Below are 24504 nucleotides of genomic sequence, written 5' to 3' on the forward strand. Positions count from 1 at the left end.
TATGTCACTGTGTAAGGAACCATTCTTGTGACTATGTAAAGGAAGATAGTAAAAGTATATTGTGTGGTCTCTGGAGTCTGTAGGGTGATGACTTATGCTGTATAGCTATATTTCCGATTTATACCACATTCAGTTCTAAGCCTATGTCACTACACATTCAAAGGGAGATTTAGTAATACCATCATACCTTATCCTTGGTGCAATTTTGATGCCCCAAGGAAATTTTCAGACTTATTTGTAAAGGTCTCCATACAACTGGTTCAGCTGACAGTCTTATGTGTATGGCGACTCCAGCTGACTAATGGTCATGAGAAATGTTGAAAGTGCATGTCTGATTTCGGGCTGCCGATGACATTGTTCTCTTGGAGATGAGCTTCTGGGTGAAGTGTCAGCCTGAGGCTTTCTCACAAGAGAACACAGGAGTGCTCGACTGAATGAGCACTTCTTTGTATGGGAGAGTTGGCTGAGATGGCTGCTGACCAAACGTGCGTTCCTGTGTATGAGAGAGTTGGCTGAAATGGCTGTCGACCAAACGAGCGCTCCTGTGTATAGGAAAGTCAGCTGAGATGACTGTTGGCCGAACGAACTCTCCTGTGTATGGGAAAGTCGGCTGAGATGGCTGTTGGCCGAACGAATGCTCCTGTGTATGGAGAGTCAGCTGAGAGCATCGTTCAGCTGACAGGCATCTGATATCTATGGCCAGCTTAAGGCTATGTGCCCACATTGCAGAAATGCTTTTTAGCAAGCATTTTTAGCTTGCAGAATGCTTGCGCTTTTCCAAGCGATTTGAACTTCCGTTCCCAGTGATGCATTGCGCGAATGACCTCTGATGACGTAGCGGTCACGCGAGACCTCTATGTCATCAGAGGCCATTCGCGCAATGCATCACTGGGAACGGAAGTTTCTGGCAGAGCCATGAGGGCTGGGAGGATTCCGGGGGCCGACGGAGGGTGAAGTATATCTCTATTTTTTTAATAATTTTTAACAGTAATATGGTACCCAGGCCATGGAGGAGAGTCTCCTCTCCTCCAGACCCTGGGTACCATCCGCACATGAAGCACTCACTTTACGCATGGTGGGCATAGCCACAAGCGTAAAGTGAGCATTTCAATGCAATCCTATGGCAGCAGAATCGCCACGATTCCTCAGAAATAATGGACATGCTGCAGATTTTACCGCTATGCGATTCCGCAGCAGAAAAATCCGCAGCATAGGCACAGCAACTGCGGAATCCCATAGGATTGCATGGAGATGCGTTTTATTAGCGGTTTTTAAGCGTTTCCGCTGCGGCAAAAGCGCATAAAAAATGCAATGTGGGCATACAGCCTTAGAGTATGAAAAAATGGTGCTTGGTCTTCATAAATAATATTTTTTTGACCCCAAAAAATCCATTTTTTTGTGGATCCGCCAATTTTTTTCGTCCGCCGACATGCCCGGACAGAGCTTGTAACGTTTTTTTTTGGCTGAAAAAAAAATGGATCATCACATCGAGATTGTATAAGATGGTGTCTTTACGTTGGGTTTTATTTCTCTTGCTGAAATTCATTTTAATTCACTCTTTTTTTCAAATTTCTTTGCTCATGTTTTCTTTGCCAATATTTAACGGATAAACTAGGGAATTTTAGTAATTAGTTCAGTAATATTTAAGAATATTGCCCGCTTGGAGTGATCTGATACAGCTTTCAGATAAAGAATTACTCATATACTTATGTCTTACAGAGATGCAATCACTGCTCGTAGAGTAATGGGCCACTTCCATTTCTAGGTCTTATTAGAAGATCGCACACTATGAAATTGTATGACCAGTCCAGCATGAGTCTAAGTGACAGTTATATTGAGTGGATGTGGATTTAAGAGATTTTTACAGAGTTAGAAACTTCAGCGATAATTTTCTTTAGTTTACATTTCTTGATAGCAACTCATATCCAACTCATAGAATGTATTTTTATTGTATAGTCTTTATGGCCCCAATTCATCACTGTTGTTTCCCAACATTTTTGCAGTAATTTGCTTCATTAGCACTTTTAGTATTTATTTATTCTCCTTAGTTGTCTCTTTTTCAAATCTTATTTTATTTTTCCTCAATAGCTTTATGTATCCAGATGTTTAGACATATAAATGAAATGGAACTTGCTAAATGTTAAATTTTCATTTCCACATCTCATTCCCTGCCTAGAGTAAAGTTTCTGTAGGAGTTATCAATTTGGCACATTTTTGCGACTTTTTAAAGGATTTGCGACTGTTGGTGCTTAAATGTTTCAAATAACTGGGTAATTGAAAAGCATTTTTGCTGCTTAAAACTTGTTATTGGAATTTTGTCATTTTTTATCTATCTTTTAGCTTGTTCTCAGAAAGTGGTGTGAACTGATTCCGGGGGCAGAGTTCAGATGCTTTGTTAAAGAAAACAAACTCATAGGTAAGTGCACCCATGTGTAAGCTGTTTGAATTTATAGTGGCATGTAAAAGTTTGGGCACCCCTTGTCAAAATTAGTGTCATTATAAACAGTTAAGCAAGTTGAAGATGAAATGATCTCTAAAAGGCCTAGCGTTAAAGATGACACCTTTTCTTTGTATTTTCATCTTTTACATTTTAAAAATTCTGAAAAGGAAAACTAGCCAATGTTTGGGCATCCTGCATTGTAAAACCTTCAGCTTGCGCCTTTTGAGGTGCATTTTGACTTGTGTTTTGGATCATTATCCATTTGTAGAAACCATCCTCTTTTCAGCTTCTGCTTTTTTACAGGTGGTTTTATGTTTGCATCAAGAATTTGTTGAAATTTAATTGAATCAATTCTTCCCTCTACCCGTGATAATGTTCCCCATGCCATTGACCTCAACACAACCCCAAAGCATGATTGATCCACCTTTATGTTTAATGCTTGGCGAGATGTTCTTTTCCTGAAATTTTGTGCCCTTTTTTCTCCACACGTACCTTTCATCATTGTGGCCAAAGAGTTCTATTTTAACATCATCGGTTCACAGTACCACAGGTTTCCAAAATGCATCAGCAGAGGCGTAGCTAGGGTTTTGGTGAAGGGGGGGTGAAACTTCTGAGTGGGCCCTTAAACAAAGAACCTCAGCAGATGACCACGCTGTTGCCAAAAATAATAACTAGATGTGTATTTCCTAAAGGAAGTACAGATAGTGCTTTGAAATGGTGCCCGGCCTGCCCCTTTAAGAGAGACTTGCCTGCTGCCCCTGCAAGACTTTCAATTCAGGATCCGTTTTAACTGTGGGTGCCTCTCAGGGGCCACTTTGGCCTGTGGGGCCCCTCAGGGTCTGATTTGGTGGGTGGGGCCCCTCAAGATCCGATTCGGTGGCCTGGGCTCCTCAGGGCTTGAATTTGTGGACGGGATCCCTTAGGGTCCGATTTTGTGGGTGGGGCCCCTTAGGGTCCGATTTAGTGGGCGGGGCCCCTCAGGGTCCGATTTGGTGGGCGGGGCCCCTCAGGGTCCGATTTGGTGGGCGGGGCCCCTCAGGGTCCGATTTGGTGGGCGGGGCCCCTCAGGGTCCGGTTTGGTGGGCGGGGCCCCTCAGGGTCCGGTTTGGTGGGCGGGGCCCCTCAGTCCGGTTTGGTGGGCGGGGCCCCTCAGGGTCCGGTTTGGTGGGCGGGGCCCCTCAGTCCGATTTGGTGGGCGGGGCCACTCTGGGTCCGATTTGGAGGCCGGGGTGGCTCAGCCTCTGATTCTGAGGCCGGGGTGGCTCAGCCTCTGATTCTGAGGCCGGGGTGGCTCAGCCTCTGATTCTGAGGCCGGGGTGGCTCAGCCTCCGATTTGGAGGCCGGGGTGGCTCAGCCTCCGATTTGGAGGCCGGGGTGGCTCAGCCTCCGATTCGGAGGCCGGGGTGGCTCAGCCTTCGATTTGGCGCGCCGACCCTTTAAGAGCCAATTTGGCGCACTGGGCTTCTAAATCCACTTTGGCGCACATTCTCAGGGACATGCGTCATGTGATGAAGCTAGATTTGCATTTGTGCTTTGGGTTTCACTTTAAGAGCTGATATTATCTGGCAGAAACTGTCCTGGTGGGGTCATGTAAAGTTCGTAGGCGTTGGCATGGTAACTGGGTCTGCCTGCACATATCAATGAGCTTAACTGCCGCAACTGGTCCTCAAATTTGAATCGCCTCACGACTGCCCCATGTATTCTTATGGCAAAAATTTCCCATTGAAATGCATTGAGACAATGCATTCCAATGACGGGGGAAAAAAAATTTCAAACGCAAATTGCACAAAAACTACAAATCCGATCAACACGAAAAATAATTAGCACACCACTCATGGACGCTGGCTTCGAAACGACGCCTCAACGGATTCTGTGCGTGTAGCGGTTCGGGACGCATTAATTGCGGAAATCTACTGAATAAGAGAATGAGAATAATGAGAATAAGCTAGCAGCGTTCGGATTACATGATAGTGCTTTCTTCAAAGCACTATAATAATAATCTTTATTGTTATATAGCGCTAACATATTCCACAGTGCTTTACAGTTTGCACACATTATCATCTCTGTCCCTGATGGGGCTCACAATCTAAATTCCCTATCAGTATGTCCAGCGTCGGACTGGAACACCTTGGGCCCACCAGAGAAACTCATTCTTGGGGCCCACTATGTAGCTGCATAGAGTTAAATACCAGACCACCAATTATGCGGTAAAACACGCTAATATCCGGGTATAATATAAGGTTGTACATGTCTTAATTATGTAGCAGGAGTTGGGGTAGCCCCCTCATAGAATATAAAGCAGCCCCCTCACATAGTATAATGCAGCCATCTCATAGAATATAATGCAGCCATCTCATAGAATATAATACTGCCCCCCTCATAGGGTATAATACTGCCCCCCTCATAGGGAATAATGCACCCCCTCATAGGATATAATGCACCCCCTCATAGGGTATAATGCACCCCCTCATAGGGTATAATACTGCCCCCCTCATAGGGAATAATGCACCCCCTCATAGGGAATAATGCTGCCCCCTCATAGGGTATAATACTGCCCCCTCATAGGGTATAATACTGCCCCCCTCATAGGGTATAATACTGCCCCCCTCATAGGGAATAATGCACCCCCTTATAGGGTATAATGCTGCCTCCTCATAGGGTATAATACTGCCCCCCTCATAGGGTATAATACTGCCCCCCTCATAGGGAATAATGCACCCCCTCATAGAATATAATACTGCCCCCCTCATAGGGTATAATACTGCCCCCCCATAGGGAATAATGCACCCCCTCATAGAATATAATACTGCCCTCCTCATAGGGTATAATACTGCCCCCCTCATAGGGAATAATGCACCCCCTCATAGGGAATAATGCACCCCCTCATAGGGTATAATGCTGCCCCCTCATAGGGTATAATACTGCCCCCCTCATAGGGTATAATACTGCCCCCCTCATAGGGTATAATACTGCCCCCCTCATAGGGTATAATACTGCCCCCCTCATAGGGTATAATGCACCCCCTCATAGGGTATAATGCTGCCTCCTCATAGGGTATAATACTGCCCCCCTCATAGGGAATAATGCATCCCCTCATAGGGAATAATGCTGCCCCCTCATAGGGTATAATACTGCCCCCCTCATAGGGTATAATACTGCCCCCCTCATAGGGTATAATGCACCCCCTCATAGGGAATAATGCTGCCCTCCTCATAGGGTATAATGCTGCCTCCTCATAGGGTATAATGCTGCCCCCTCATAGGGTATAATACTGCCCCCCTCATAGGGAATAATGCTGCCCCCCCTCATAGGGTATAATACTGCCTCCTCATAGGGTATAATACTGCCCCCCTCATAGGGAATAATGCTGCCCCCCTCATAGGGTATAATACTGCCCCCCTCATAGGGAATAATACTGCCCCCCTCATAGGGTATAATACTGCCCCCCTCATAGGGAATAATGCATCCCCTCATAGGGAATAATGCTGCCTCCTCATAGGATATAATGCTGCCTCCTCATAGGGTATAATGCTGCCTCCTCATAGGATATAATGCACCCCCTCATAGGGTATAATGCACCCCCTCATAGGATATAATGCTGCCTCGTCATAGGGTATAATGCTGCCCCCTCATAGGGAATAATGCACCCCCTCATAGGGTATAATGCACCCCCTCATAGGGTATAATACTGCCCCCCTCATAGGGTATAATTCTATATAGATATATAGATATAGAGTTAGATAGAAATAGGTAGAAAGATAGATGTAGAAATAGATAGATATAGAGATAGATAGTAGATAATGGATAGAAAGTAGATAATGGATAGATATAGATAGAAAGATTCATAGAGATAGCTAGAGATAGATAGAGATAGATATAAAGATAGATATAGAAAGAAAGATAGATAGATAGGTAGGTAGATAGATATAGAGATAGATAGAAAATAGATAATGGATAGATAGATAGATAGATAGATAGATAGATAGATAGATAGATATAGAGATAGATAGCTATAGATAGAAAGATATAGAGATAGATAGATATATAGATAGAGATAGATAATAGATAGAGATATACAGATATAATAATAATAATGATGATAATAATATAGACATATATAGATAGATATAGAGATAAATATATATAGATAGATGGCTATAAATAAAAATAGATATAGAGATATATAGAGATAGATAGATATAGAGATAGATAGATAGATAGATATAGAGATAGATATAGAGACAGATAGATATAGAAAGATAGATATAGAGATAGATATAGAGATAATAGCTAGATATAGAGATATGTATAGAGATAGATAGATATAGAGTTAGAAAGATAGATATAGAGAGATATAGAGATAGATAGAGATAGCTAGATAGATGGATAGATATAGATAATAGAGATAATAGATAGATATAATAGATAGATATAGAGATAGATATAGAGATAGATGGATAGATCAATAGATAGATAAAGAGAGAGATAGAGATTGATAGATAATGAGATATAGAGATAGATATAGAGATATAGTGTTAGATAGAAATATAGATATAGAGATAGATATGGATATAGAGATAACAGATATAGAGATAGATAGATAGATATAGAGATAATATATAGATAGATAGATATAGAGATAATATATAGATAGCTATAGAGAGAGATATAGAGATAGATATAGAGAGAAACAGATATATATATATAGAGATAGATATAGAGATAGATAGGTAGATAGATATAGAGATAATAGATATAGAGATAGATATAGATATAAAGATAGATAGAGAGAGATAGATATAGAGAGAGATAGATACAGAGATCGATAGATAGAGAGATAGATATAGATATAGATAATAGATAGAGATAGATAGATAAAGATAGATAATAAATATAGAGATAACAGATAGATATAGAGATAGAGTAAGATAGAAAGATATAGAGATAGGTAGATATAGATAATAGAGATAGCTAGATAGACATAATAGATAGATATAGATAGATATAGATAGAAAGATAGATATAGAGATAGATGTAGAGATAGAAAGATAGATATAGAGATAGAGCGATAGATAGAGATAGATATAGATAATAGATAGATAGATAGATAGAGAAAGATAGATAGATATAGAGATAGATATAGAGATAGAAATATAGATAGATATACAGAGAGATAGATATAGAGATAGAGATAAATAGATAGATAGATATAGAGAGAGATATAGAGAGAAATAGATATAGATATAGAGATAATAGATATATATAGAGATAGATAGATATAGATATAGAGAGATAGATACAGAGAAAAGATATAGAGATAAATAGATAAAGATAGATAGATATATAGAGATAGAAAGATAGATATAGAGATATAGAGATAGATAGAGATATATAGATAGATAGCTATAGAGATAGATATAGAGAGAAATAGAGATAGATATAGAGATAGATATATAGATATAAAGATAGATATAGATATAGAGATAGAGCGATAGATAGCGAGAGATATAGATATAGAGATAGATAGATACAGAGAAAAGATATAGAGATAGATAACGGATAGATAAATAGATAGATAGGTATAGAGATAGATAGATATAGATATTAGATAGAGATATATATAGATAAAGATAGATAGATATAGATGGTAGCTAGATAGATAATAAATATAGAGATAATAGATATAGAGATAGATAGAGTAAGATAGATAGATATAGAGATAGATAGATAGACATAATAGATAGATATAGAGATATATATAGATGTAGAGATAGAAAGATAGATATAAAGATAGATAGAGATAGATATAGATAATAGATAGAGATAGATATAGAGATAGATAGATATAGATAATAGATAGAGATAGAAAGATAGATAGATATAAGAGAGATAGAGAGATATATAGAGATATATTGAGAAATAGATAGATAGATAGATAGATAGATAGAGACAGATAGAGAGAGCGAGAGAGATATAAAAAAAAAAAACAAAACACAATACTCACCTCTCCTCCTCGCTCCCACGCTGATCCCGGCTTCAGTGTCAGGAGCTGCCCCCTCTGCCAGACACACAGCGGGTGCGCGATGTAGTGACGTCATCGCGCACTGGCTGTGAGTCAGGAGCAGAGAGGACTGAGGGCGGCGCCGGCCCTGATTTACAGCTTACTGGGCTGGGGGCGGGGCCTCTGGGGGTGGAGACCTGAAATGATATTCACTGCTTCGCAGTGAATATTCATTTCTCTTTAGCAGCGGGGACAGGGGCTCCTGCCTCCTGACACCCGCTGCTACTCCGCTGGCAGGGGCCCCCATAGCAGCTGCATGGTGTGCGACACACCACTGGCTGGGGGCCCCTGGAGCAGCGGGGGCCCTAGGCAACTGCTGGCCCTGTATGCCTGCAGGTGCCAGGGCCCACCAGATGCCAGGGCCCACCGGAGAATCCTCCGGTTCCCCGGTGGGCCAGTCCGACGCTGAGTATGTCTTTGGAATGTAGGAGGAAGCCCACGCACACAGATGCAGATGTTGTCCTTGATGGGATTCGAACCCAGGACTCCAGCGCTGCAAGGCTGCAGTGCTATCCACTGAGCCACCGGGCTGCCCATATAATATATATATATATATATATATATATATATATATATATATATATATATATATATATATATATATATATTCCATTATTGCGGCGTCAGCGCGGCCCCCAGTGCGCGCTGCAATAATGGAAGAGAGAGCGTCACATGACGCTCCCTCTCCATCATTACCCTCTTCCTCTGACACACAGCAGGTGCGCGATGACGTCACTTCATCGCGTCCCCGCTGTGTGCCGGTCTGACTGCAGCACAGCTCCTGACATCAGAGCAGAGCCGCCGCCGAAATCGGCGTGGGAGCGAGGAGAAGAGGCGAGTATAGTGTTTTGTTTTTTTTTTATTTATATAGTGAGTCCTGGTTGCAAGGTTATGATGCCACGTATGGGAGGGCAGCAGCATGATACCCATATGAGGGGGCAGCATGATATACCCCGCATGAGGAGGGGGCAGCATGATACCCCGTATGATGGGGGGTAGTATGATACCCCTCATGAGGGGGCAGCAGGATACCCCGTATAAGAGGGCAAGCATGATACCTCATGAGGGGGGCAGCATGATACCCTATGATGGGGGCTGCATTATATTCTGAAGGGGCTACATTATATTCTTTGGGTGGGCTGTATTATACCATATGAAGGGGGCTACATTATAGAGAAAGAAAGAACAGAGAGAGAGAAAAAACAAAGAAAAAACAGAGAGAAAGAAAGAGGGGAAAGAAAGTACAGAGCGAAAGAAAGGAAGAGGAGTAAGAAAGGAAGAACAGAAAGAAAGAACAGAGAGAGAGAAAGAAGGAAAGAGGGGAAAGGAGAGAGGAAGAAAGAACAGAGAGAGAAAGAAAGATTCTATAAAGATACTATAGCAGCCCGGCTCCCATTGTAGTGCCCACCTGAGCCTCCTGGTGCAGGACATATCATGATCCGCTCACATGGCCGACATCCCCGAGTCCAAGGCGATCCCGCTGTCTGCGGAGACGGTGATGGATCTGAAGCATCCCTTGAAGTGCCTCCATAGTTCCGTCACAATCTCCTCCCGAAATTGCCTAATTTCCGGTCAGTTTCCAGCACGTCACTTCCGGTGGAACGTCACGTGCGAATTTTAAAGTGCTCCTCGGGGCTCTGCCGTGTACTCCTGTGTCCGCAGGAAAAGTAAGCTCCCAACCGGGGCAGACTCTCTCTCAAAATCGAGACGGTTGGGAGGTGTGAATGCTCACCACCATACACCTTGTACACGCATAGCTCCGCACACCTCATACACACACGGTTCCGCTTTCTATGCCTCGTACACACACAGTTCCTCTCCGTACACCTCGCACGTACACGGCTCCACTCAGTACACACATGGCTTCACTCCGTAGACCTCGTACACATGCGGCTCTGCTCCATACACCTTGTACACACACGGCCACACTCTGTACACCTTGTACACACATGGCTCCACTCCGTAAACTTCTACACATGCGGCTTTGCTCCATACACATCGTACACACGCAGTTCAGCTCTGTACACCTCGTATACACGCGGCTCCCATCCGCCCACCTCGTACATACACACGCGGCTCCAATCCGCACACCTCGTAAGCACGCGGCTCTGCTCTGTACACCTCGTACACACGCAGCTCCGATCCGCACACCTTGTACACAGGCGGCTCCGCTCCATACACCTCGTACACACGCGACTCCGCTCCGTGCACCTCGTACACACGCAGCTCCGCTACGTACACACGCGGCTCTGTACACCTCGTACACACGTGGCTTGTACACACGCGGCTCCGCTCCGTACACCTTGTACACACACGGCTCCACTCCGTCCACCTCGTACACACGCGGCTCCGCTCCGTACACCTCGTACACACACGGCTCCACTCCGTACACACACGGCTCCGCTCGGTCCACCTCGAACACACGCGGCTCCGCTCCATACACCTCGTGCCCACACGGCTCTGCTACATGCACCCTGTAAACCCCTCCTTACTCCACACATAGACTTCTCCTCATCCAGCACACCATGACAACTAGCACAGCAGAGTCCTGCATAGTGCATACAGTCAGTGAGGCCCATGATCATGTGACTTCGTCTTCTCCCCTCCTGTGACCTCATCACAGGTCCTGTGGCCGAGAAGAAAACATAGCGGCAAAGAGCAGGGAGATGATCGATCCCTGCTTTGCCGCAGATATAATTTACAGTAGCGTAAATCCGGGTGGACCCCCTCAGAGCGCGGGGCCCGGGGCCTCCGCCCCCTCTGCCCCCCGGCAGCAATGCTACTGTGCATCAGGCTTGTTTAGATGTTCTTTTGCATACTTCTGACGCTGAATTTTATGGTGAGGACGCAGGAGAGGTTTTCTTCTGATGTCTCCTCCATGAAGGCCATATTTATGCAGGTTTCTCTGAACAATAGAACAATGTACCACAATTCCAGAGTCTGCTAAATCTTTCTGAAGGTCTTTTGCAGTCAAGCGGTTCTGATTTGTCTCTCTAGCAAGCCTACGAGCAGCTCTCACTGAAATTTTGCTTGGTCTTCCGGAGCTGATATTGACCTCCACTGTTTCTGTTTCGAACTCAGGAAAGGGCATGGTTTTCTGTCTTCTTATAGCCTTTTCCTTCTTTGTGAGCCTCCACCATTTTCAGAGTGCTAGGCAGCTGCTTAGAAGAACCTATGGCTGCTGCTTTTTGGCATAAGGTTAGAGGAGGCTGGATTTTTATGAAGCTGACATTTTCTAATGATGATAGTGCATAATCCATAACCTGAACAGACTAATGAAAGAAGTTGTCCACTACTTTTACTTTGATGTCCTGTCCATTGCATACGGCATCAATGTCTGATCGAAGGCAGAAGAACAGTAACAAGCCCGGGCAACTACAAGTAGACGGCCAAGCTCCGCAAGTAACTACTTCCGGACAGCGGTTGCCACTGGCACCGATAAAAGCTGATCAGTGGGGTGCCGATAAGGATAAGGGCATCAATGTAAAAGTAGTGGACAATCCCTTTAAGGTCTGAAGCCCTGGTCTTATTATATATATATATATATATATATATATATATATATATATATCTTCCTTCTCACCCTCCACTGGGGGTGGTCTTTGTTGTCCTTTCTCTTTCTCGGGTCCTCTACTAGAGGCCTGGGAGTTAGAGGATTCTGCTCAGGATCTCAGTTGTTCCCAGCATTGCGCTTTTCTGGGCATAGAGCTGAGATGTTGCTCCAGAGATCTGTTGTAGCCATTCTTCCAACTTATGGGTCACTGCTCCAAGTGCTCCTATCACCACTGGAATCACTGTTGCCTTCACCTTCCACATCTTCTCCAGTTCTCCTTTAAGGCCCTGGTATTTCTCCAGCTTCTCATATTCCTTCATTCTGATGTTGCTGTCACTTGGCACTGCCACATTTATTATCATTGCTATCTTCTGATCCTTGTCTACTATCACCTGCTTATCTGTCTGGATCTTGAAGTCCCAAAGGATTTTTGCCCTTTCGTTCTCCACCACTTTCTTTGGGGTCTCCCACCTGGACTTAGGAGGACTTAGCCCATATGCTGTGCAGATGTTCCTGTATACAATTCCAGCTACTTGGTTATGACGTTCTTCTATGGATCTGATACTTAGTGCTTGCTGTTGTGTCGCTATGATTAGTGCCTCTGTGCTGTCTTGTCCAGCTTTATCCAGCCATTGGTAGGATTTCTCCATGTCAGTCACCTCCAGTATCTGTCGATGGTACATCTCATGCAGCGGCTTGTCTTGCCATGGCGCTTCATGTTTCTGTTCTTCCTTCTAGATCTGCTGTTGTTGTTTATGCTTTCTCTCAGCATCTCTTTTGGCGCCATTCTTCTGATGAAACAAGGAGTATCCAGGAATACATCTGTGATGGTGGCTCTTAAGTGTGCCGATACTTAGAGAAATGAATAGTCACCGCATTCCATGACCATTCATTTCTCTTAAGTATCAGCACACTTGACCACAGGCAGCAGCAGGAAGTCTCTGGCTGACACTGTTGCACACTAGAGAGCAATGAATATGCACTGCTTTGCGCGCACACAGTCCCGGCGTGCAGAGCATTGAAAGTTCCGGCAGCTGCCCTTCGGCTTGCAAGCAGCGCATGACGTCCCTGCCATGAGCTGTTTACAAACCTAAAGCAGTTGCTGGCATCGGAACAAGACACTGCGAGAGAGCACCGGGAACGTAAGTGTAATGTGTTTTTTTTTTATGTTTTCTGATGGATCCATGCATACCAGGATGGGGGCCAATCATATAATAGGATAAGGATGGCACTATGCATACCTGGACCAGGATGGGGGCCAATCATACCAGGTTACGGATGGTGCCATGCATACCAGGATAGGGATGGGGCTATGCATACTAGGACTAGATGGGGCCATGTATACTTGGACGAGATGGAGACCCTGCATGCCAGGGTTAGGTATGAGGGGGCCATGCATACTAGGGTAGGGATGAGGGTGGCCATGCATACCAGGGTAGGGATGAGGAGGGCCTCCTCTAAAACATAAAACGTCTTATGGTCTAGTGTTTAGACCTTTTGGAGATCATTTTATGTTCAACTTGCTTAACTGTTCACAATAACCGTAATTTTAACCAGGAGTGCCCAAACTTTTACATGCCACTGAATGTGTCTGAGTGAGCTAAAAAGCCAAATTATGAAATGCCAACATTCAACTCATCTAGGAAAAACCCTTCTCCTTGTGACCTAGTAAGACAAGTAAAAATGAGTGGATGTTCTCTTTATCAACAAGAGGAGAGACTCTGTGTCCATGCACTGCCTTACTGCATTGCTAATAGAGGAAAAATGATCAGAATCTGTGGAGGCCACCAAACTACAAAACATCATTACTGAACTTCTACTACTTTATATTAGAACATCACATTCTATGTAATTTCCTAATATGCTTTGATCCACTAACTCTACATTTACATTAATAGGGGTGAGCACTATAGGGAAATTAGGTTTGCCCAAGCCTGCTGTCTCAGCACCATTAGCAGAATATAGTTCCTATCATAAGACTCAATTAACGAGATTTTTACTATTTTAAGCTGGTTGATTTCTGTGCATGTCCAAACAGAACCTGGATTTTAGAAACTACCCAGAGAACTCTGTTACTTGTATTGTATAGAAGAGAAACTTCAGAAATTCACTAATCATGCAGTTACTTAAAGGAGTTATCTAACATATGAGAAAAAAATAGATACACCTAGTCTTTTCTCAGTCGATCCACTGCGTTGGGCCTGGTTTCTATGCAGTATTTGGCATCATGGCTTCCATTGCTGAGCGTTGATGCAGCCATACATTATCTGAGCACTGCAGAGATTATCAACAATATAAACCAAGACCAGCAGAACTGATATTTGGCCCCATTGACAGGGATCTGTCCGATGATACATGCTGGCTGAACTACAGGCAGCATGAATTAAAGGCAGGTACTATGGGGCGTGGCTATGTAGCGGCGGAGAGAGGACGCACTTGGCAAGAGCTCCTAACATCCTGAAGATATCCGACCAGCAGACCCTTACCACCGCGACATATTTGCCGATTTTTGGACCCCTCTGGAATCTGGGGCGCTCCTGGACCCCCGCGGGAGAGCTTGGCTGGAGTCTTGTGTGCTTGCAGCTGTGAAGACCGGGGCCTGCACGGGGCGGCGGCCATCTTGGAAGTGCGCGCTCTGCCTGTGAGAGACGCGGCGTCGGGTTCCCATCGCTGCAGCGCTGACAGACGGTGAGCAGATACCCTGAAGATCTGTGGGAGACAAGCGGTGTGTGCCCTGAAAGATTGGGCCCTGCGTTCCACCTCTTTGCTAAGTCACCTGGCCTGCCAGCGCCATTACTGTTAGGACTTGGATCCCTCTCTGGCAGCTGTCCCTGTGGGGTGCTGAGGGTCTTTCCCTGGGTTATAAGGGCCCTTGTCTGCTGCTCGGAGCTGGACATTGCCTCCCTGTGTGACTCTGCAGATCTGTGCTGCTCCTGGTTCCCTGCAGCCACTATCTGATAATCTTGCTACATCTATAACTTTGACTCGGAGGACTCCAGAGTGCACTGTCTCTAATATCCGGCTGTGCCCTATTGCTATTGAAATGAGTCATTCCAAGGGGACGGGATCGGCTGAAAAGCTGACGGAATATGCCAGAATAGACCATACTGATGTCTCAAGATCAAGATCAAATAATCCCTCGCAGGCTCAGCGTAAGAACCGCCCCTCTGAAGGTGGGGAGGAGAGTGAGCAAGAGGAATTAACTCTTAAACAGGCATCTGAACAACTGATGCAGGCCATCTTTTTAACCAGGACATCTCTGACTGGGAAGATAGAGGACGTGTACACCGAGGTGGGACGCCTCCGACAAGATATGCAAGCCATGAAGGGCCGCATTGCGGAGGTGGAGACAAGGGTATCCCAGGTAGAAGACACCACACCTATGGAAGCCAAACTAACGAAAGTGGCAGGCTCTATGAATGCGTGAAGGCAAAAAGCAGATGACCTGGAGAACAGAATGCGTCGGAATAATATACAAATTATTGGACTGCTCGGAAGGACAACATCCGGAGCAATCCCTAGAAGATTAGTTTAAAACTACTCTGGGAGACGAATTCTCCCCAATATTTGCGGTGGACAGGGCTCACAGGGTCCCTACTAGGCCTCTTCCTCCTGGAGCCCCACTTAGACCTTTTCTGGTGCGTCTCCTCAACTGCAGAAATAGAGACATGGCTTAGTGTCTGGCGCTGCAAAAAAGTCCTATCAAGTTCAACAATGCCACAATCTCGATTTTTCCCAGACTTCTCTATGGAACTTCAGAAACAACGGGCACAGTTTGCGTTAGTCAAAAGTCGTCGACGGGAGAGGAATGTTATGTACTCGATGATTTACCCGGCCAGGCTCCGGGTGGTCCACGTGGGTTCTACTTTGTTTTTTACGGATCCAGTGGAGGCGGCTGAGTGGCTACGGTCCCACAAAGGGTCTGCTGCAAAGGAATCCTAACGTATCTATTGCTAGTTGGTATTTTTCTATTAATCGGCTGATTGGAGCTTTACTCGAAAGCGTCCAAGTTACCAACAATACCGGTGTCAGGAACACCGCACTGAACTTGCTCACTGAGCCAGTGCGCGTGTCCTGAGTAAAGCGAACAGTGCTCAAAGATACCTGTGGAGCGGGCAGCAGCCGAGTAGATGCGTACTTCAGAGCCGCAGGACCTGAAGCACGTGACTGCTATGGGTGTGGCCTAAACTCCACAGAGCTAGGAGCTGCAAGATAACTCCTAGCAGGGTAACTGCGAGACAACGTTACCAGGGGGCATAGACAGGGAGAATAGTCAAGACGTAGCCAGTAAGTCACACACAGAGATAGCTGCAAAGGTACAAGAGGGGCGAGCAGAGAGTAGTCAGGTCACAGGCAATGAGTCATACACAGAGATAATAACGCAGTACAAAATCAACAGGCAAACTCACAACGGGAAACAGAACCGGGTCAAAACCATATAAACAAGCTGTAGCAACAAACAGGCACACAGGGGTCAGCACACTAGGCCAAAGGCAAAAGTAAAATTGACAGGGATTGAAGCTTCCCAGGGGTTTAAGAAGCTCTCCTAGAACCAGAAAGAGGCCACAATCATTAACCCCAGGTGTGCAGGTCAAAACCTGCACCGAGCTCCAGACATTAACCCCACGTGTGCAGCTCAAAAACCTGCACTGGGATCATGACAACCGGACACTGGGCTCAGTGATGGTATCCCCTTGTTTGCTTCATGATGGGAGTACAGGACTCTGTTCCCGTATTGTTTGTTGTTTATTCACTTTGTTTTTTTTCCGTAGTGTTTTTTTGTATTTTTAGGTAAAAATCACAGCCGACAACAATTTCCGTCTCTAGTTGAGGTCTCTAAATTTTCCCCAGGTATTGTTATGCACCATATTCAGCAGAGTAAAATATGGGGTCTGAGTTGATATGTATGACATGGAATGTGAGGGGTATAAAAACCCCTCGAAAAAAGTTCAACGTTTTCTCACAGATCAGACATTATCGCCCTCACATTGTGGCCTTGGTGGAGACGCACCTGACCAGGGATACAGCATGGTGCATGCAGAAGCCTTGGGTACAATGGTCTGTCCATGCATTCCACACCAGCTATTCGAGAGGGTTCTCACTGCTGGTACATAGCGACGTCAGATGGGAAGCCAGGGAGACTAGGAGGGACCCTGAGGGTCGCTTTGTTTTTGTCCATGCATTGATAAATACCAGGAAATATGTAGTCTTATGTGTTTATAATCCCCCCCCCCCCGCCTCGTATATCCATTCTGCAGAAGGCAATGAGTTTTGCCCTTAATTACCCAGACGCAGATGTTATTTGTATGGGAGACTTTAACATGGTCATGAACAATTGCCTTGATAAATTGAGGTTGGACGATGGAGTGACTGGGGGGTCCTCTTCACCGACTACAACCCCGCTGTCATTATTTATGGGGGGTGGCGGGTGGTTGGATTTGTGGAGGGTACGTCACCCTGAGTTAAGGGAATATACCTGCTACTCATCCACTAAACGCTCTCTATCACGCATAGAGTATATATTTGGTTCTAGCGGTCTGGCAATGTGGGTGGCTAATATAGAGCATGGAAGTAGGGGGATCTCAGACCATAGCCCGGTCATCCTTAAACTTAAATGTGGACAAGTAGACAATGGGATAGCTTGGAAGTTGAATCCTTTCTGGTTAAAGTTGATGGGACCTCCTGACAGAACGATTGATCAGTTGCATTGCTTCATTGCGTCCCAACCGGAACCTCAAGATATTAATTTATTTTGGGATGCCCTTAAGGCATACCTGAGGGGCTGTCTGTCCTCCACGATCTCTTATATTAAGCGGGTAACCTCAAGAGAGGATGATGAGGTGGAGCAACGATTGAAAGACTCAGAGGCTACACATATAAGTAACCAAACTAGCGGGAACAGGATTGAGTGGCTGGCTGCCCAGAGGTTATACATTCAGCATGTGGACACTAAGGCTGTGTGCACACGCTGCGGATTATGTGCGGATTCATCCACGCGGATTTTGTAAAATCCGCAGGTCAAAAGACCTGCGGTTTTACCTGCGGATTGCTCTGCGGTTTTGCCCTGCGGTTTTTCATCTCCTCAGTGGAGGAGATGGCAAACCGCAGGAGAATCCGCAGAAAGAATTGACATGTCAATTCTTTCTGCGGATTGAAAACCGCAGATAAAACGCGCGGAAAATTCCGCACCGTCTGCACTGCGGTTTTTGATTCCCATAGGGAATCATGGTACTGTACACCGCAGTAGAAACTGCTGCGGGTCCGCAGCGGCCAAAACCGCTGCGGAACCGCAGCAAAATCCGCAGCGTGTGCACACAGCCTTAATCTAAGCATAAACTATTCTTTACCCGTCAATCTTATTTCGAATAGGGGAACCAGACGGGCAAATTCTTGGCCTATCTGGTGCCCCAACATAGCACCTCTAATACAATATTACAGATTCGTAGGGCGGATGGTCTATTGGTGTCTTCGACCGAGGAGATTCTTGGCTGTTTTCATGACTGCTACAGGTCACTATATGAATCTAAAAGTGTCTTTGACAATTTGGTGTTTAGACTATTTGTCAGATGTGTCATTCTCCACATTAGTTCCTGAACAGCGAGCCCTTATGGACGCTGTGTTCACCGCAGAGGAGATATAAAATGCTATGACAGACATGGCTTCTGGAAAGGCCCCTGGACCAGATGGGTTCCCTATTGAATTATATAGGAAATACCGGAATATGTTGACGCCACTTTTGGTGAAGGTATTTCGGGGAATTTGGGAAGTGAAATCTTTGCCTGAGTCCTTTTATGAGGCTAACATCATAGTGCTTAGGAAGGAGGGGAAGGACCCTTTGGAATGTGGATCCTATCGCCCTATTTCATTAGCAAATGTGGACTATAAACTTTTCACCAAGATCCTAGCTACTAGAATGAATTCAATTATATTGAACCTTATACATCCTGATCAAATGGGCTTTATGCCTGGTAAAAGTACTTCCATTAACATCAGACGAGTCCAGTCAATAGTCCAATATAGTTCCCTAATGCCAGACAACAAATGGGCATTGGCATCGTTAGATGCTGCCAAGGATTTTGACTCTCTTGAATGGCCTTTCCTCTCCGCATGCTTGCAAAGGTATGGCTTTGGCAATAAATTTATAACACGGATCAAAATATTATATATGAAACCCAAGGCCCACATTATAGTAAATAACTCTATATGTGAGTCTTTCTCATTACATAGGGGAACCCGTTAAGGCTGCCCTCTTTCCCCGGCCCTCTTCGCCCTTGCAATTGAGTTACTAGCAATACGTATAAGGTCCTCCTCTAACATCAAAGGTATAGATATAGCAGGTCGGATGGATACCATAGGCATATATGCCGACGACATGGTGATATTCATGAATGAAGCAGAAGAAACTTTGCCACAGGGTGATATCCCTTATAGATTCAGTAAATATTCAGGTTTACATACAAATTGGGAGAAGACTGCCCTGTTGCCCCTTTCCCATGCTCCGATGCCCCAGCTTGAGAGGCTCTCTCCTCGCTGTCTATTGTATCTAGCTTTAAATATTTGGGCATCCACATATCTCACAATAGTACGCTTGATCTCCAACTTAATGTCCACCCGTTGCTGGAACTAGTTAAAGTTAAATTTACATCCTGGAGTAGGCTCCCATTGTCTGTGGCCGGACGCATTAACCTGGTTAAAATATTACTCCCTAAGTTTAGCTACTTCCTTCAGCACAGTGCTGTAACGGTGCCCAGGTCCTTTTTTGTAAATCTCAATTCCCTGGTCACGTCCTTTATATGGGGGAAAACTAGGCCCAAACTTCAATTGTCCTATACTACTTAGCTAGGCAGGCTAAAGCTTTAAGTAAATGGATGCCGGGTAATTGCCTCCCCAATTTTGAAAATCACCTGCTTCACGCTGCACGAGTGGATTGCCCATTAGGATTTCTTGAGCTAGAGAAAACCAATGCCCCACGTCTGCTACCCCTGCTACGGCTGGCACGATCAATATGGAGGCAAATCAAGAACGTAATTGGGTTTAAAGATTTTGTAGCTGAAATGCCCCTGTGGAATAATGACTATTTTCCGGAATTACTAAATCACCCATCCACCGTTTTTTGGATTCAGTATAACGTCTCAATGGGAGACTTGTATGACCAAGGGATCTTAAAGTCTATTGAACAATTACAGGTCACACATGATATTCCAAGATCTCAATTTTTTCGCTATTTACAGCTGAGATCGGCTCTTCAATCACATATGAGGGGTAGGGGTGTGGGCCGTACTATTTCATCTTTACCTATGATAGGAATCCTTAATTCGCAAGGGTCCCCAAGGTCTCATATCCTCTTTATATACATACATGCTGTCAGTAGGGGCAGAATCTGCCATAAGCTCTATTAAGAGGAAGTGGGAACGACTCATCCTTAATACGCAAAGAGAGGAGTGGGAGGAGATTTTGGAATCTCCGACCGGAGTATCACCATCTATTAATAACAGAATGATACAAATGTATATAATAAATCAATCATACTTGACTCCGATGCGACTTTTTAGGATGGGTCGACTTCAATCATCAGAATGTTTGCGATGTCACTTGCCAGATGCAGATTTTATTCATATGTTGTGGCAATGTCCCACTATCCTACATTACTGGAATGAGGTGACTTTGCTGCTGACATCCCTGGTACAAACCCCTGTCCCTCTAGAGCCATTGGTCTGCTTGTTTGGGGTATGGGAGGATGAGATTTGGGATCGCTATACTGGGGTCTTCCTGTGCAAAACACTGTTTATGGCACGGAAGGTGCTGGCATTGCAGTGGATGGGAGGCTCATGTCCTTCCCTTAGAATTTGGATTGATTTGGTAAATTTGATTGTTCCATAAGAGCGCACGTTATACCAAAATAGGGGATTCCCGGATAAATTTGAAAAGATTTGGGAGAGGTGGAATTCCTCTCGTCTTACTTTGCAAGGTTGGGACATCACATGCGAGATAATATGATATAGGAAACTAGGCTGCGAAAATAGTAGATATTAGTTGATGTGGTAGTTGTAGTTTAGGAATTTTTAGTTAGACGTTAGACTTCATTATCCGAGCGATATGACAGGGCATGTGAAACTTGATTGATATACATGCTTTTCAGTATATAACCAATTATTTTTTTTTTTTTTTGCGAAAGTTTGGTAAGATATGTACATGTTACCTTGTTTATCAATGAGAGTGCGCAATCTCTGTTTTATATTTCACAATGGATGGAAACGCATATGCTCTGTATAATGTATGTTATCGTAAGTCAATATGTATGTTGTATATTTTTATGTCCTGAGGCTCAATAAACGAATTAAAAAAAAAAAAAAAAGACAGGTACTATTTTTACAAATATCCATATTTTACCCAACACTGCAATATTCCATAGAAAACTTATTTTGAAGCATATTCCACAATCAGCTTTGACGGTCTGTCCTTATAGACACATAGGGAGAGACCTGTCAGTTAAGTAGAGTTTGACGGGAAGAATGCAACAGATCCCACCTTCATGACTAGTCCACTTAGTCACCTTATTCCCGCTCCCCTGATCAAAATATGTTTTCTCTGATTAAGAATAAAATATGGATATTTGTAATGATGGAGCAGGTCTCTTATTCATGCGGCTTATTCAGGCATAAAGCATCTGACAGGTTTCCCTTTAACTTACAACACTTACACAACACTATTGTAATAGTTACAATCAGCCCAAAAACTTCTAAAAGGTATTAATGGGAATTTGTCAGCTGAATTTCACCCCCCAGATTACTTATATGCACATGGACGCCCCCTTCTCCTGCTTTACTGACAGCCTCTATGCTGTTTGACTTCAGGCAAAGGAACTGTCAGTCAAGCAGGAGGAAGCAGAGCTGGGCAGGGAATAGAGGTAATGTGACAGAGTCTTCAAATCTTCAGCCTCCTATGCAAATCAATTCAAAAGCAGATGTCTCTGTAACGGAAGGATGGTTAGACCATGTAACACTATTGCTGGATTTGTCTTTGAAAGCGCTACTTGAGCATATAAGTAGTTCGGGGGGTGAAACCTTGCTGACAGATTCTTTTTTTCAATCTGTTCTAAATTTATTTTATCTTTTTTATATTGGTTTACAATCCCAAAAACTTTTTTTCTATTTTACAAATTGCATAATAGTAATTTAACCCCTTACTGATATCCACCATACATGTATGGCGCAAGTCTGTGACGTGTTTGAAGAAGACTGTTAGTTTGTTAATTGTTGCTGTCGAACTCTGACAGGAGAATTAACAGCTCGCTGGCATGGGGGTGCTAGATAGCTATTCACCTATCGGCGCCCCCCCCCCGTGACGGGATCGCGGGGCGCCGATGGGTAGCTATCACAGCCGGTGTTCTGTTGAAGACCACTGTGTGTGTCATCACAGAGCTCCTTTTGACTTTTTAAAAATCTGAAGAAAACAAATAATTGTTCAAACCATCCTCTTTTGTCCCCATCAAAAATAAAGATAATATGATATTGGTATTGTTGCATCCAGAAAAGTTTGATCTATAAAAATAATTAATCCGATCGGTTAAAGGTATAAACAGTAAAATCTTCAAAATGCCAAAATTGCTGTTTTTTTGGTTGCTGCAATACCGCAAAAAATGCTGTAAGAAGCAATTAAAATGTCTTATCTATCTCAAAATGGTATCAATAAAAATGTTGTCTTGCATAAAAGAAGCTTTCATAAGCCTTCACATAGCTCTAGTGGCTGGCCATGTCAGGAAGAGGTTAAAGAGGAAAGCATTAACAACTTAATTAATAGCTGTAATATTAAGCATAGCAGTGTGAAATGTTTTTTTTCCCTAGCACATTTGACATGTATCTATAAAAATTCCCTGGCATAGATGCCAAAAATCTGATGACTCTGTTGAATGAATAATATTTTAGCCATACTGAAGACAGCTGACAAGAAGGACCTGTACCCTGCCTCAGCATTTTCACATGTATTCACACAATCCTGCTTGCTATATGATGACTCATTAACCCTATGGATCATTTCCATAATCCCATTCTGATTATCCAAAACTTATGGTATTAAATAATGACTCTAGCCATAGTGTTACACTGACGAATATAGTTGCTTATTCCTTTTTTTTTTTTTTTTTATTTCAATATTCCACACACTTTAAAGGGCATGTTTCTAGTTTGGAAGTTGTCCCCTGCTCATGGTTAGGGGATAACTTCCTGATGACTGTGGGTCTAACCGCTGGGACACCCAGCTATCGTGAGAAACAGGACTCTGAAAAAAAACATATGAATGAGACAGTGGCCCCTGTGTCACCCAGGTATAGTGGCCTGTAAGCTTCTGCTGAGAGTAGGAGCTAACACGCTTCCTGCCTGTGTGCAATTGTCTGATCTAATGCCCTGACAACCATTCTATTCCAGCATCAGTTGAATTCCAACCAGAGTACACCTCATTCTACTTAATGTGCTTCTGATTAGGTGATCACCTGAACCAAATCTTATTTAACGAAGGAAAGTATTAAAAAAAACCCTGCTGTGGAGTTCACTATCCTCTTACAATAGGACAAGCTGGATGGCAAAACAAGTGCCAGTAATATCCCAAAAGTAATAGGAATGAAAAAAATGCCAAAGGAGTTGAAAAGAAAAGTCTTTAGTAAGGGAAAGAAGGGCTCAATTCTGGCTTTACTAGCAGAGGGATAAAGTGAGCGTCATATTGCCTCTATCCTTAAAATTTCTAAAACGGCAGTCCATTACAACAAGGTCAAGCAGCAGACATTGGGGACAACAAAGCTACAGACCGGCAGAGGGCAAAAACGACTCTCCACTGACCGGAATGACCGTCATCTTATCCGAATGTCACTCTGCAACTGCAGAATGACATCAAGTGACCTACAAAAGGAATGGAAAATGGCAGCTGGGGTGAAGTGCACGGCAAGAACAGTTGGTAACAGGCTCCTAGAGGCAGGGCTCAAGTCATGTAAAGCTAGAAAAAAGCCTTTCATCAATGAGAAGCAAAGGAGAGCCAGGCTGAAGTTTGACAAAGACCATAAGGATTGGACCATAGAGGACTGGAGTAAGGTAATCGTCTCTGAGTCTAATTTTCAGCTTTGCCCAACACCTGGTCGTCTAATGGTTAGAAGGGGATCTGGAGAGGCGTACAAGGCACAGTGTCTTGCACCCACTGCGAAATTTGGTGGAGGTTCAGTGATGATCTGGGGATGCTGCAACAAGGCTGGAATTGAGAAGGTTAATCTTTGTGAAGGACGTATGAATCAAGCCGCATACAAGGTTATCCTGGATAAACAATTGATTCTTTCTGCTCAGGCAATGTTCCCCAACTCTGAAGACTGTTTTTTTCCAGCAGAACAATGTGCCATGCTATACATCTAGGTCAATCAATGTGTGGATGAAGGGCCACCACATCAAATCCCATCCCAGTCATGGCCAG

The 24504-nt window shown here is 44.0% G+C and overlaps 1 protein-coding gene across 1 annotated transcript in view; it reads left to right on the forward strand.

The window, feature by feature from the left end:
* Positions 1–24504, forward strand: part of CDC123 (cell division cycle 123) — a 159517-nt gene that overhangs the window by 113778 nt on the left and 21235 nt on the right. The window contains exon 8 of the mRNA XM_073551253.1: positions 2341–2416. Within this exon, the coding sequence (XP_073407354.1) occupies positions 2341–2416 (76 nt within the window). The remainder of the gene's footprint in view (positions 1–2340; positions 2417–24504) is intronic.

The sequence above is a fragment of the Dendrobates tinctorius genome, unplaced genomic scaffold (genome assembly GCF_039654945.1).
Source record: "Dendrobates tinctorius isolate UK_male_01 unplaced genomic scaffold, ASM3965494v1 ptg000174l, whole genome shotgun sequence".
Classification (NCBI taxonomy): Eukaryota; Metazoa; Chordata; class Amphibia; order Anura; family Dendrobatidae; genus Dendrobates; species Dendrobates tinctorius.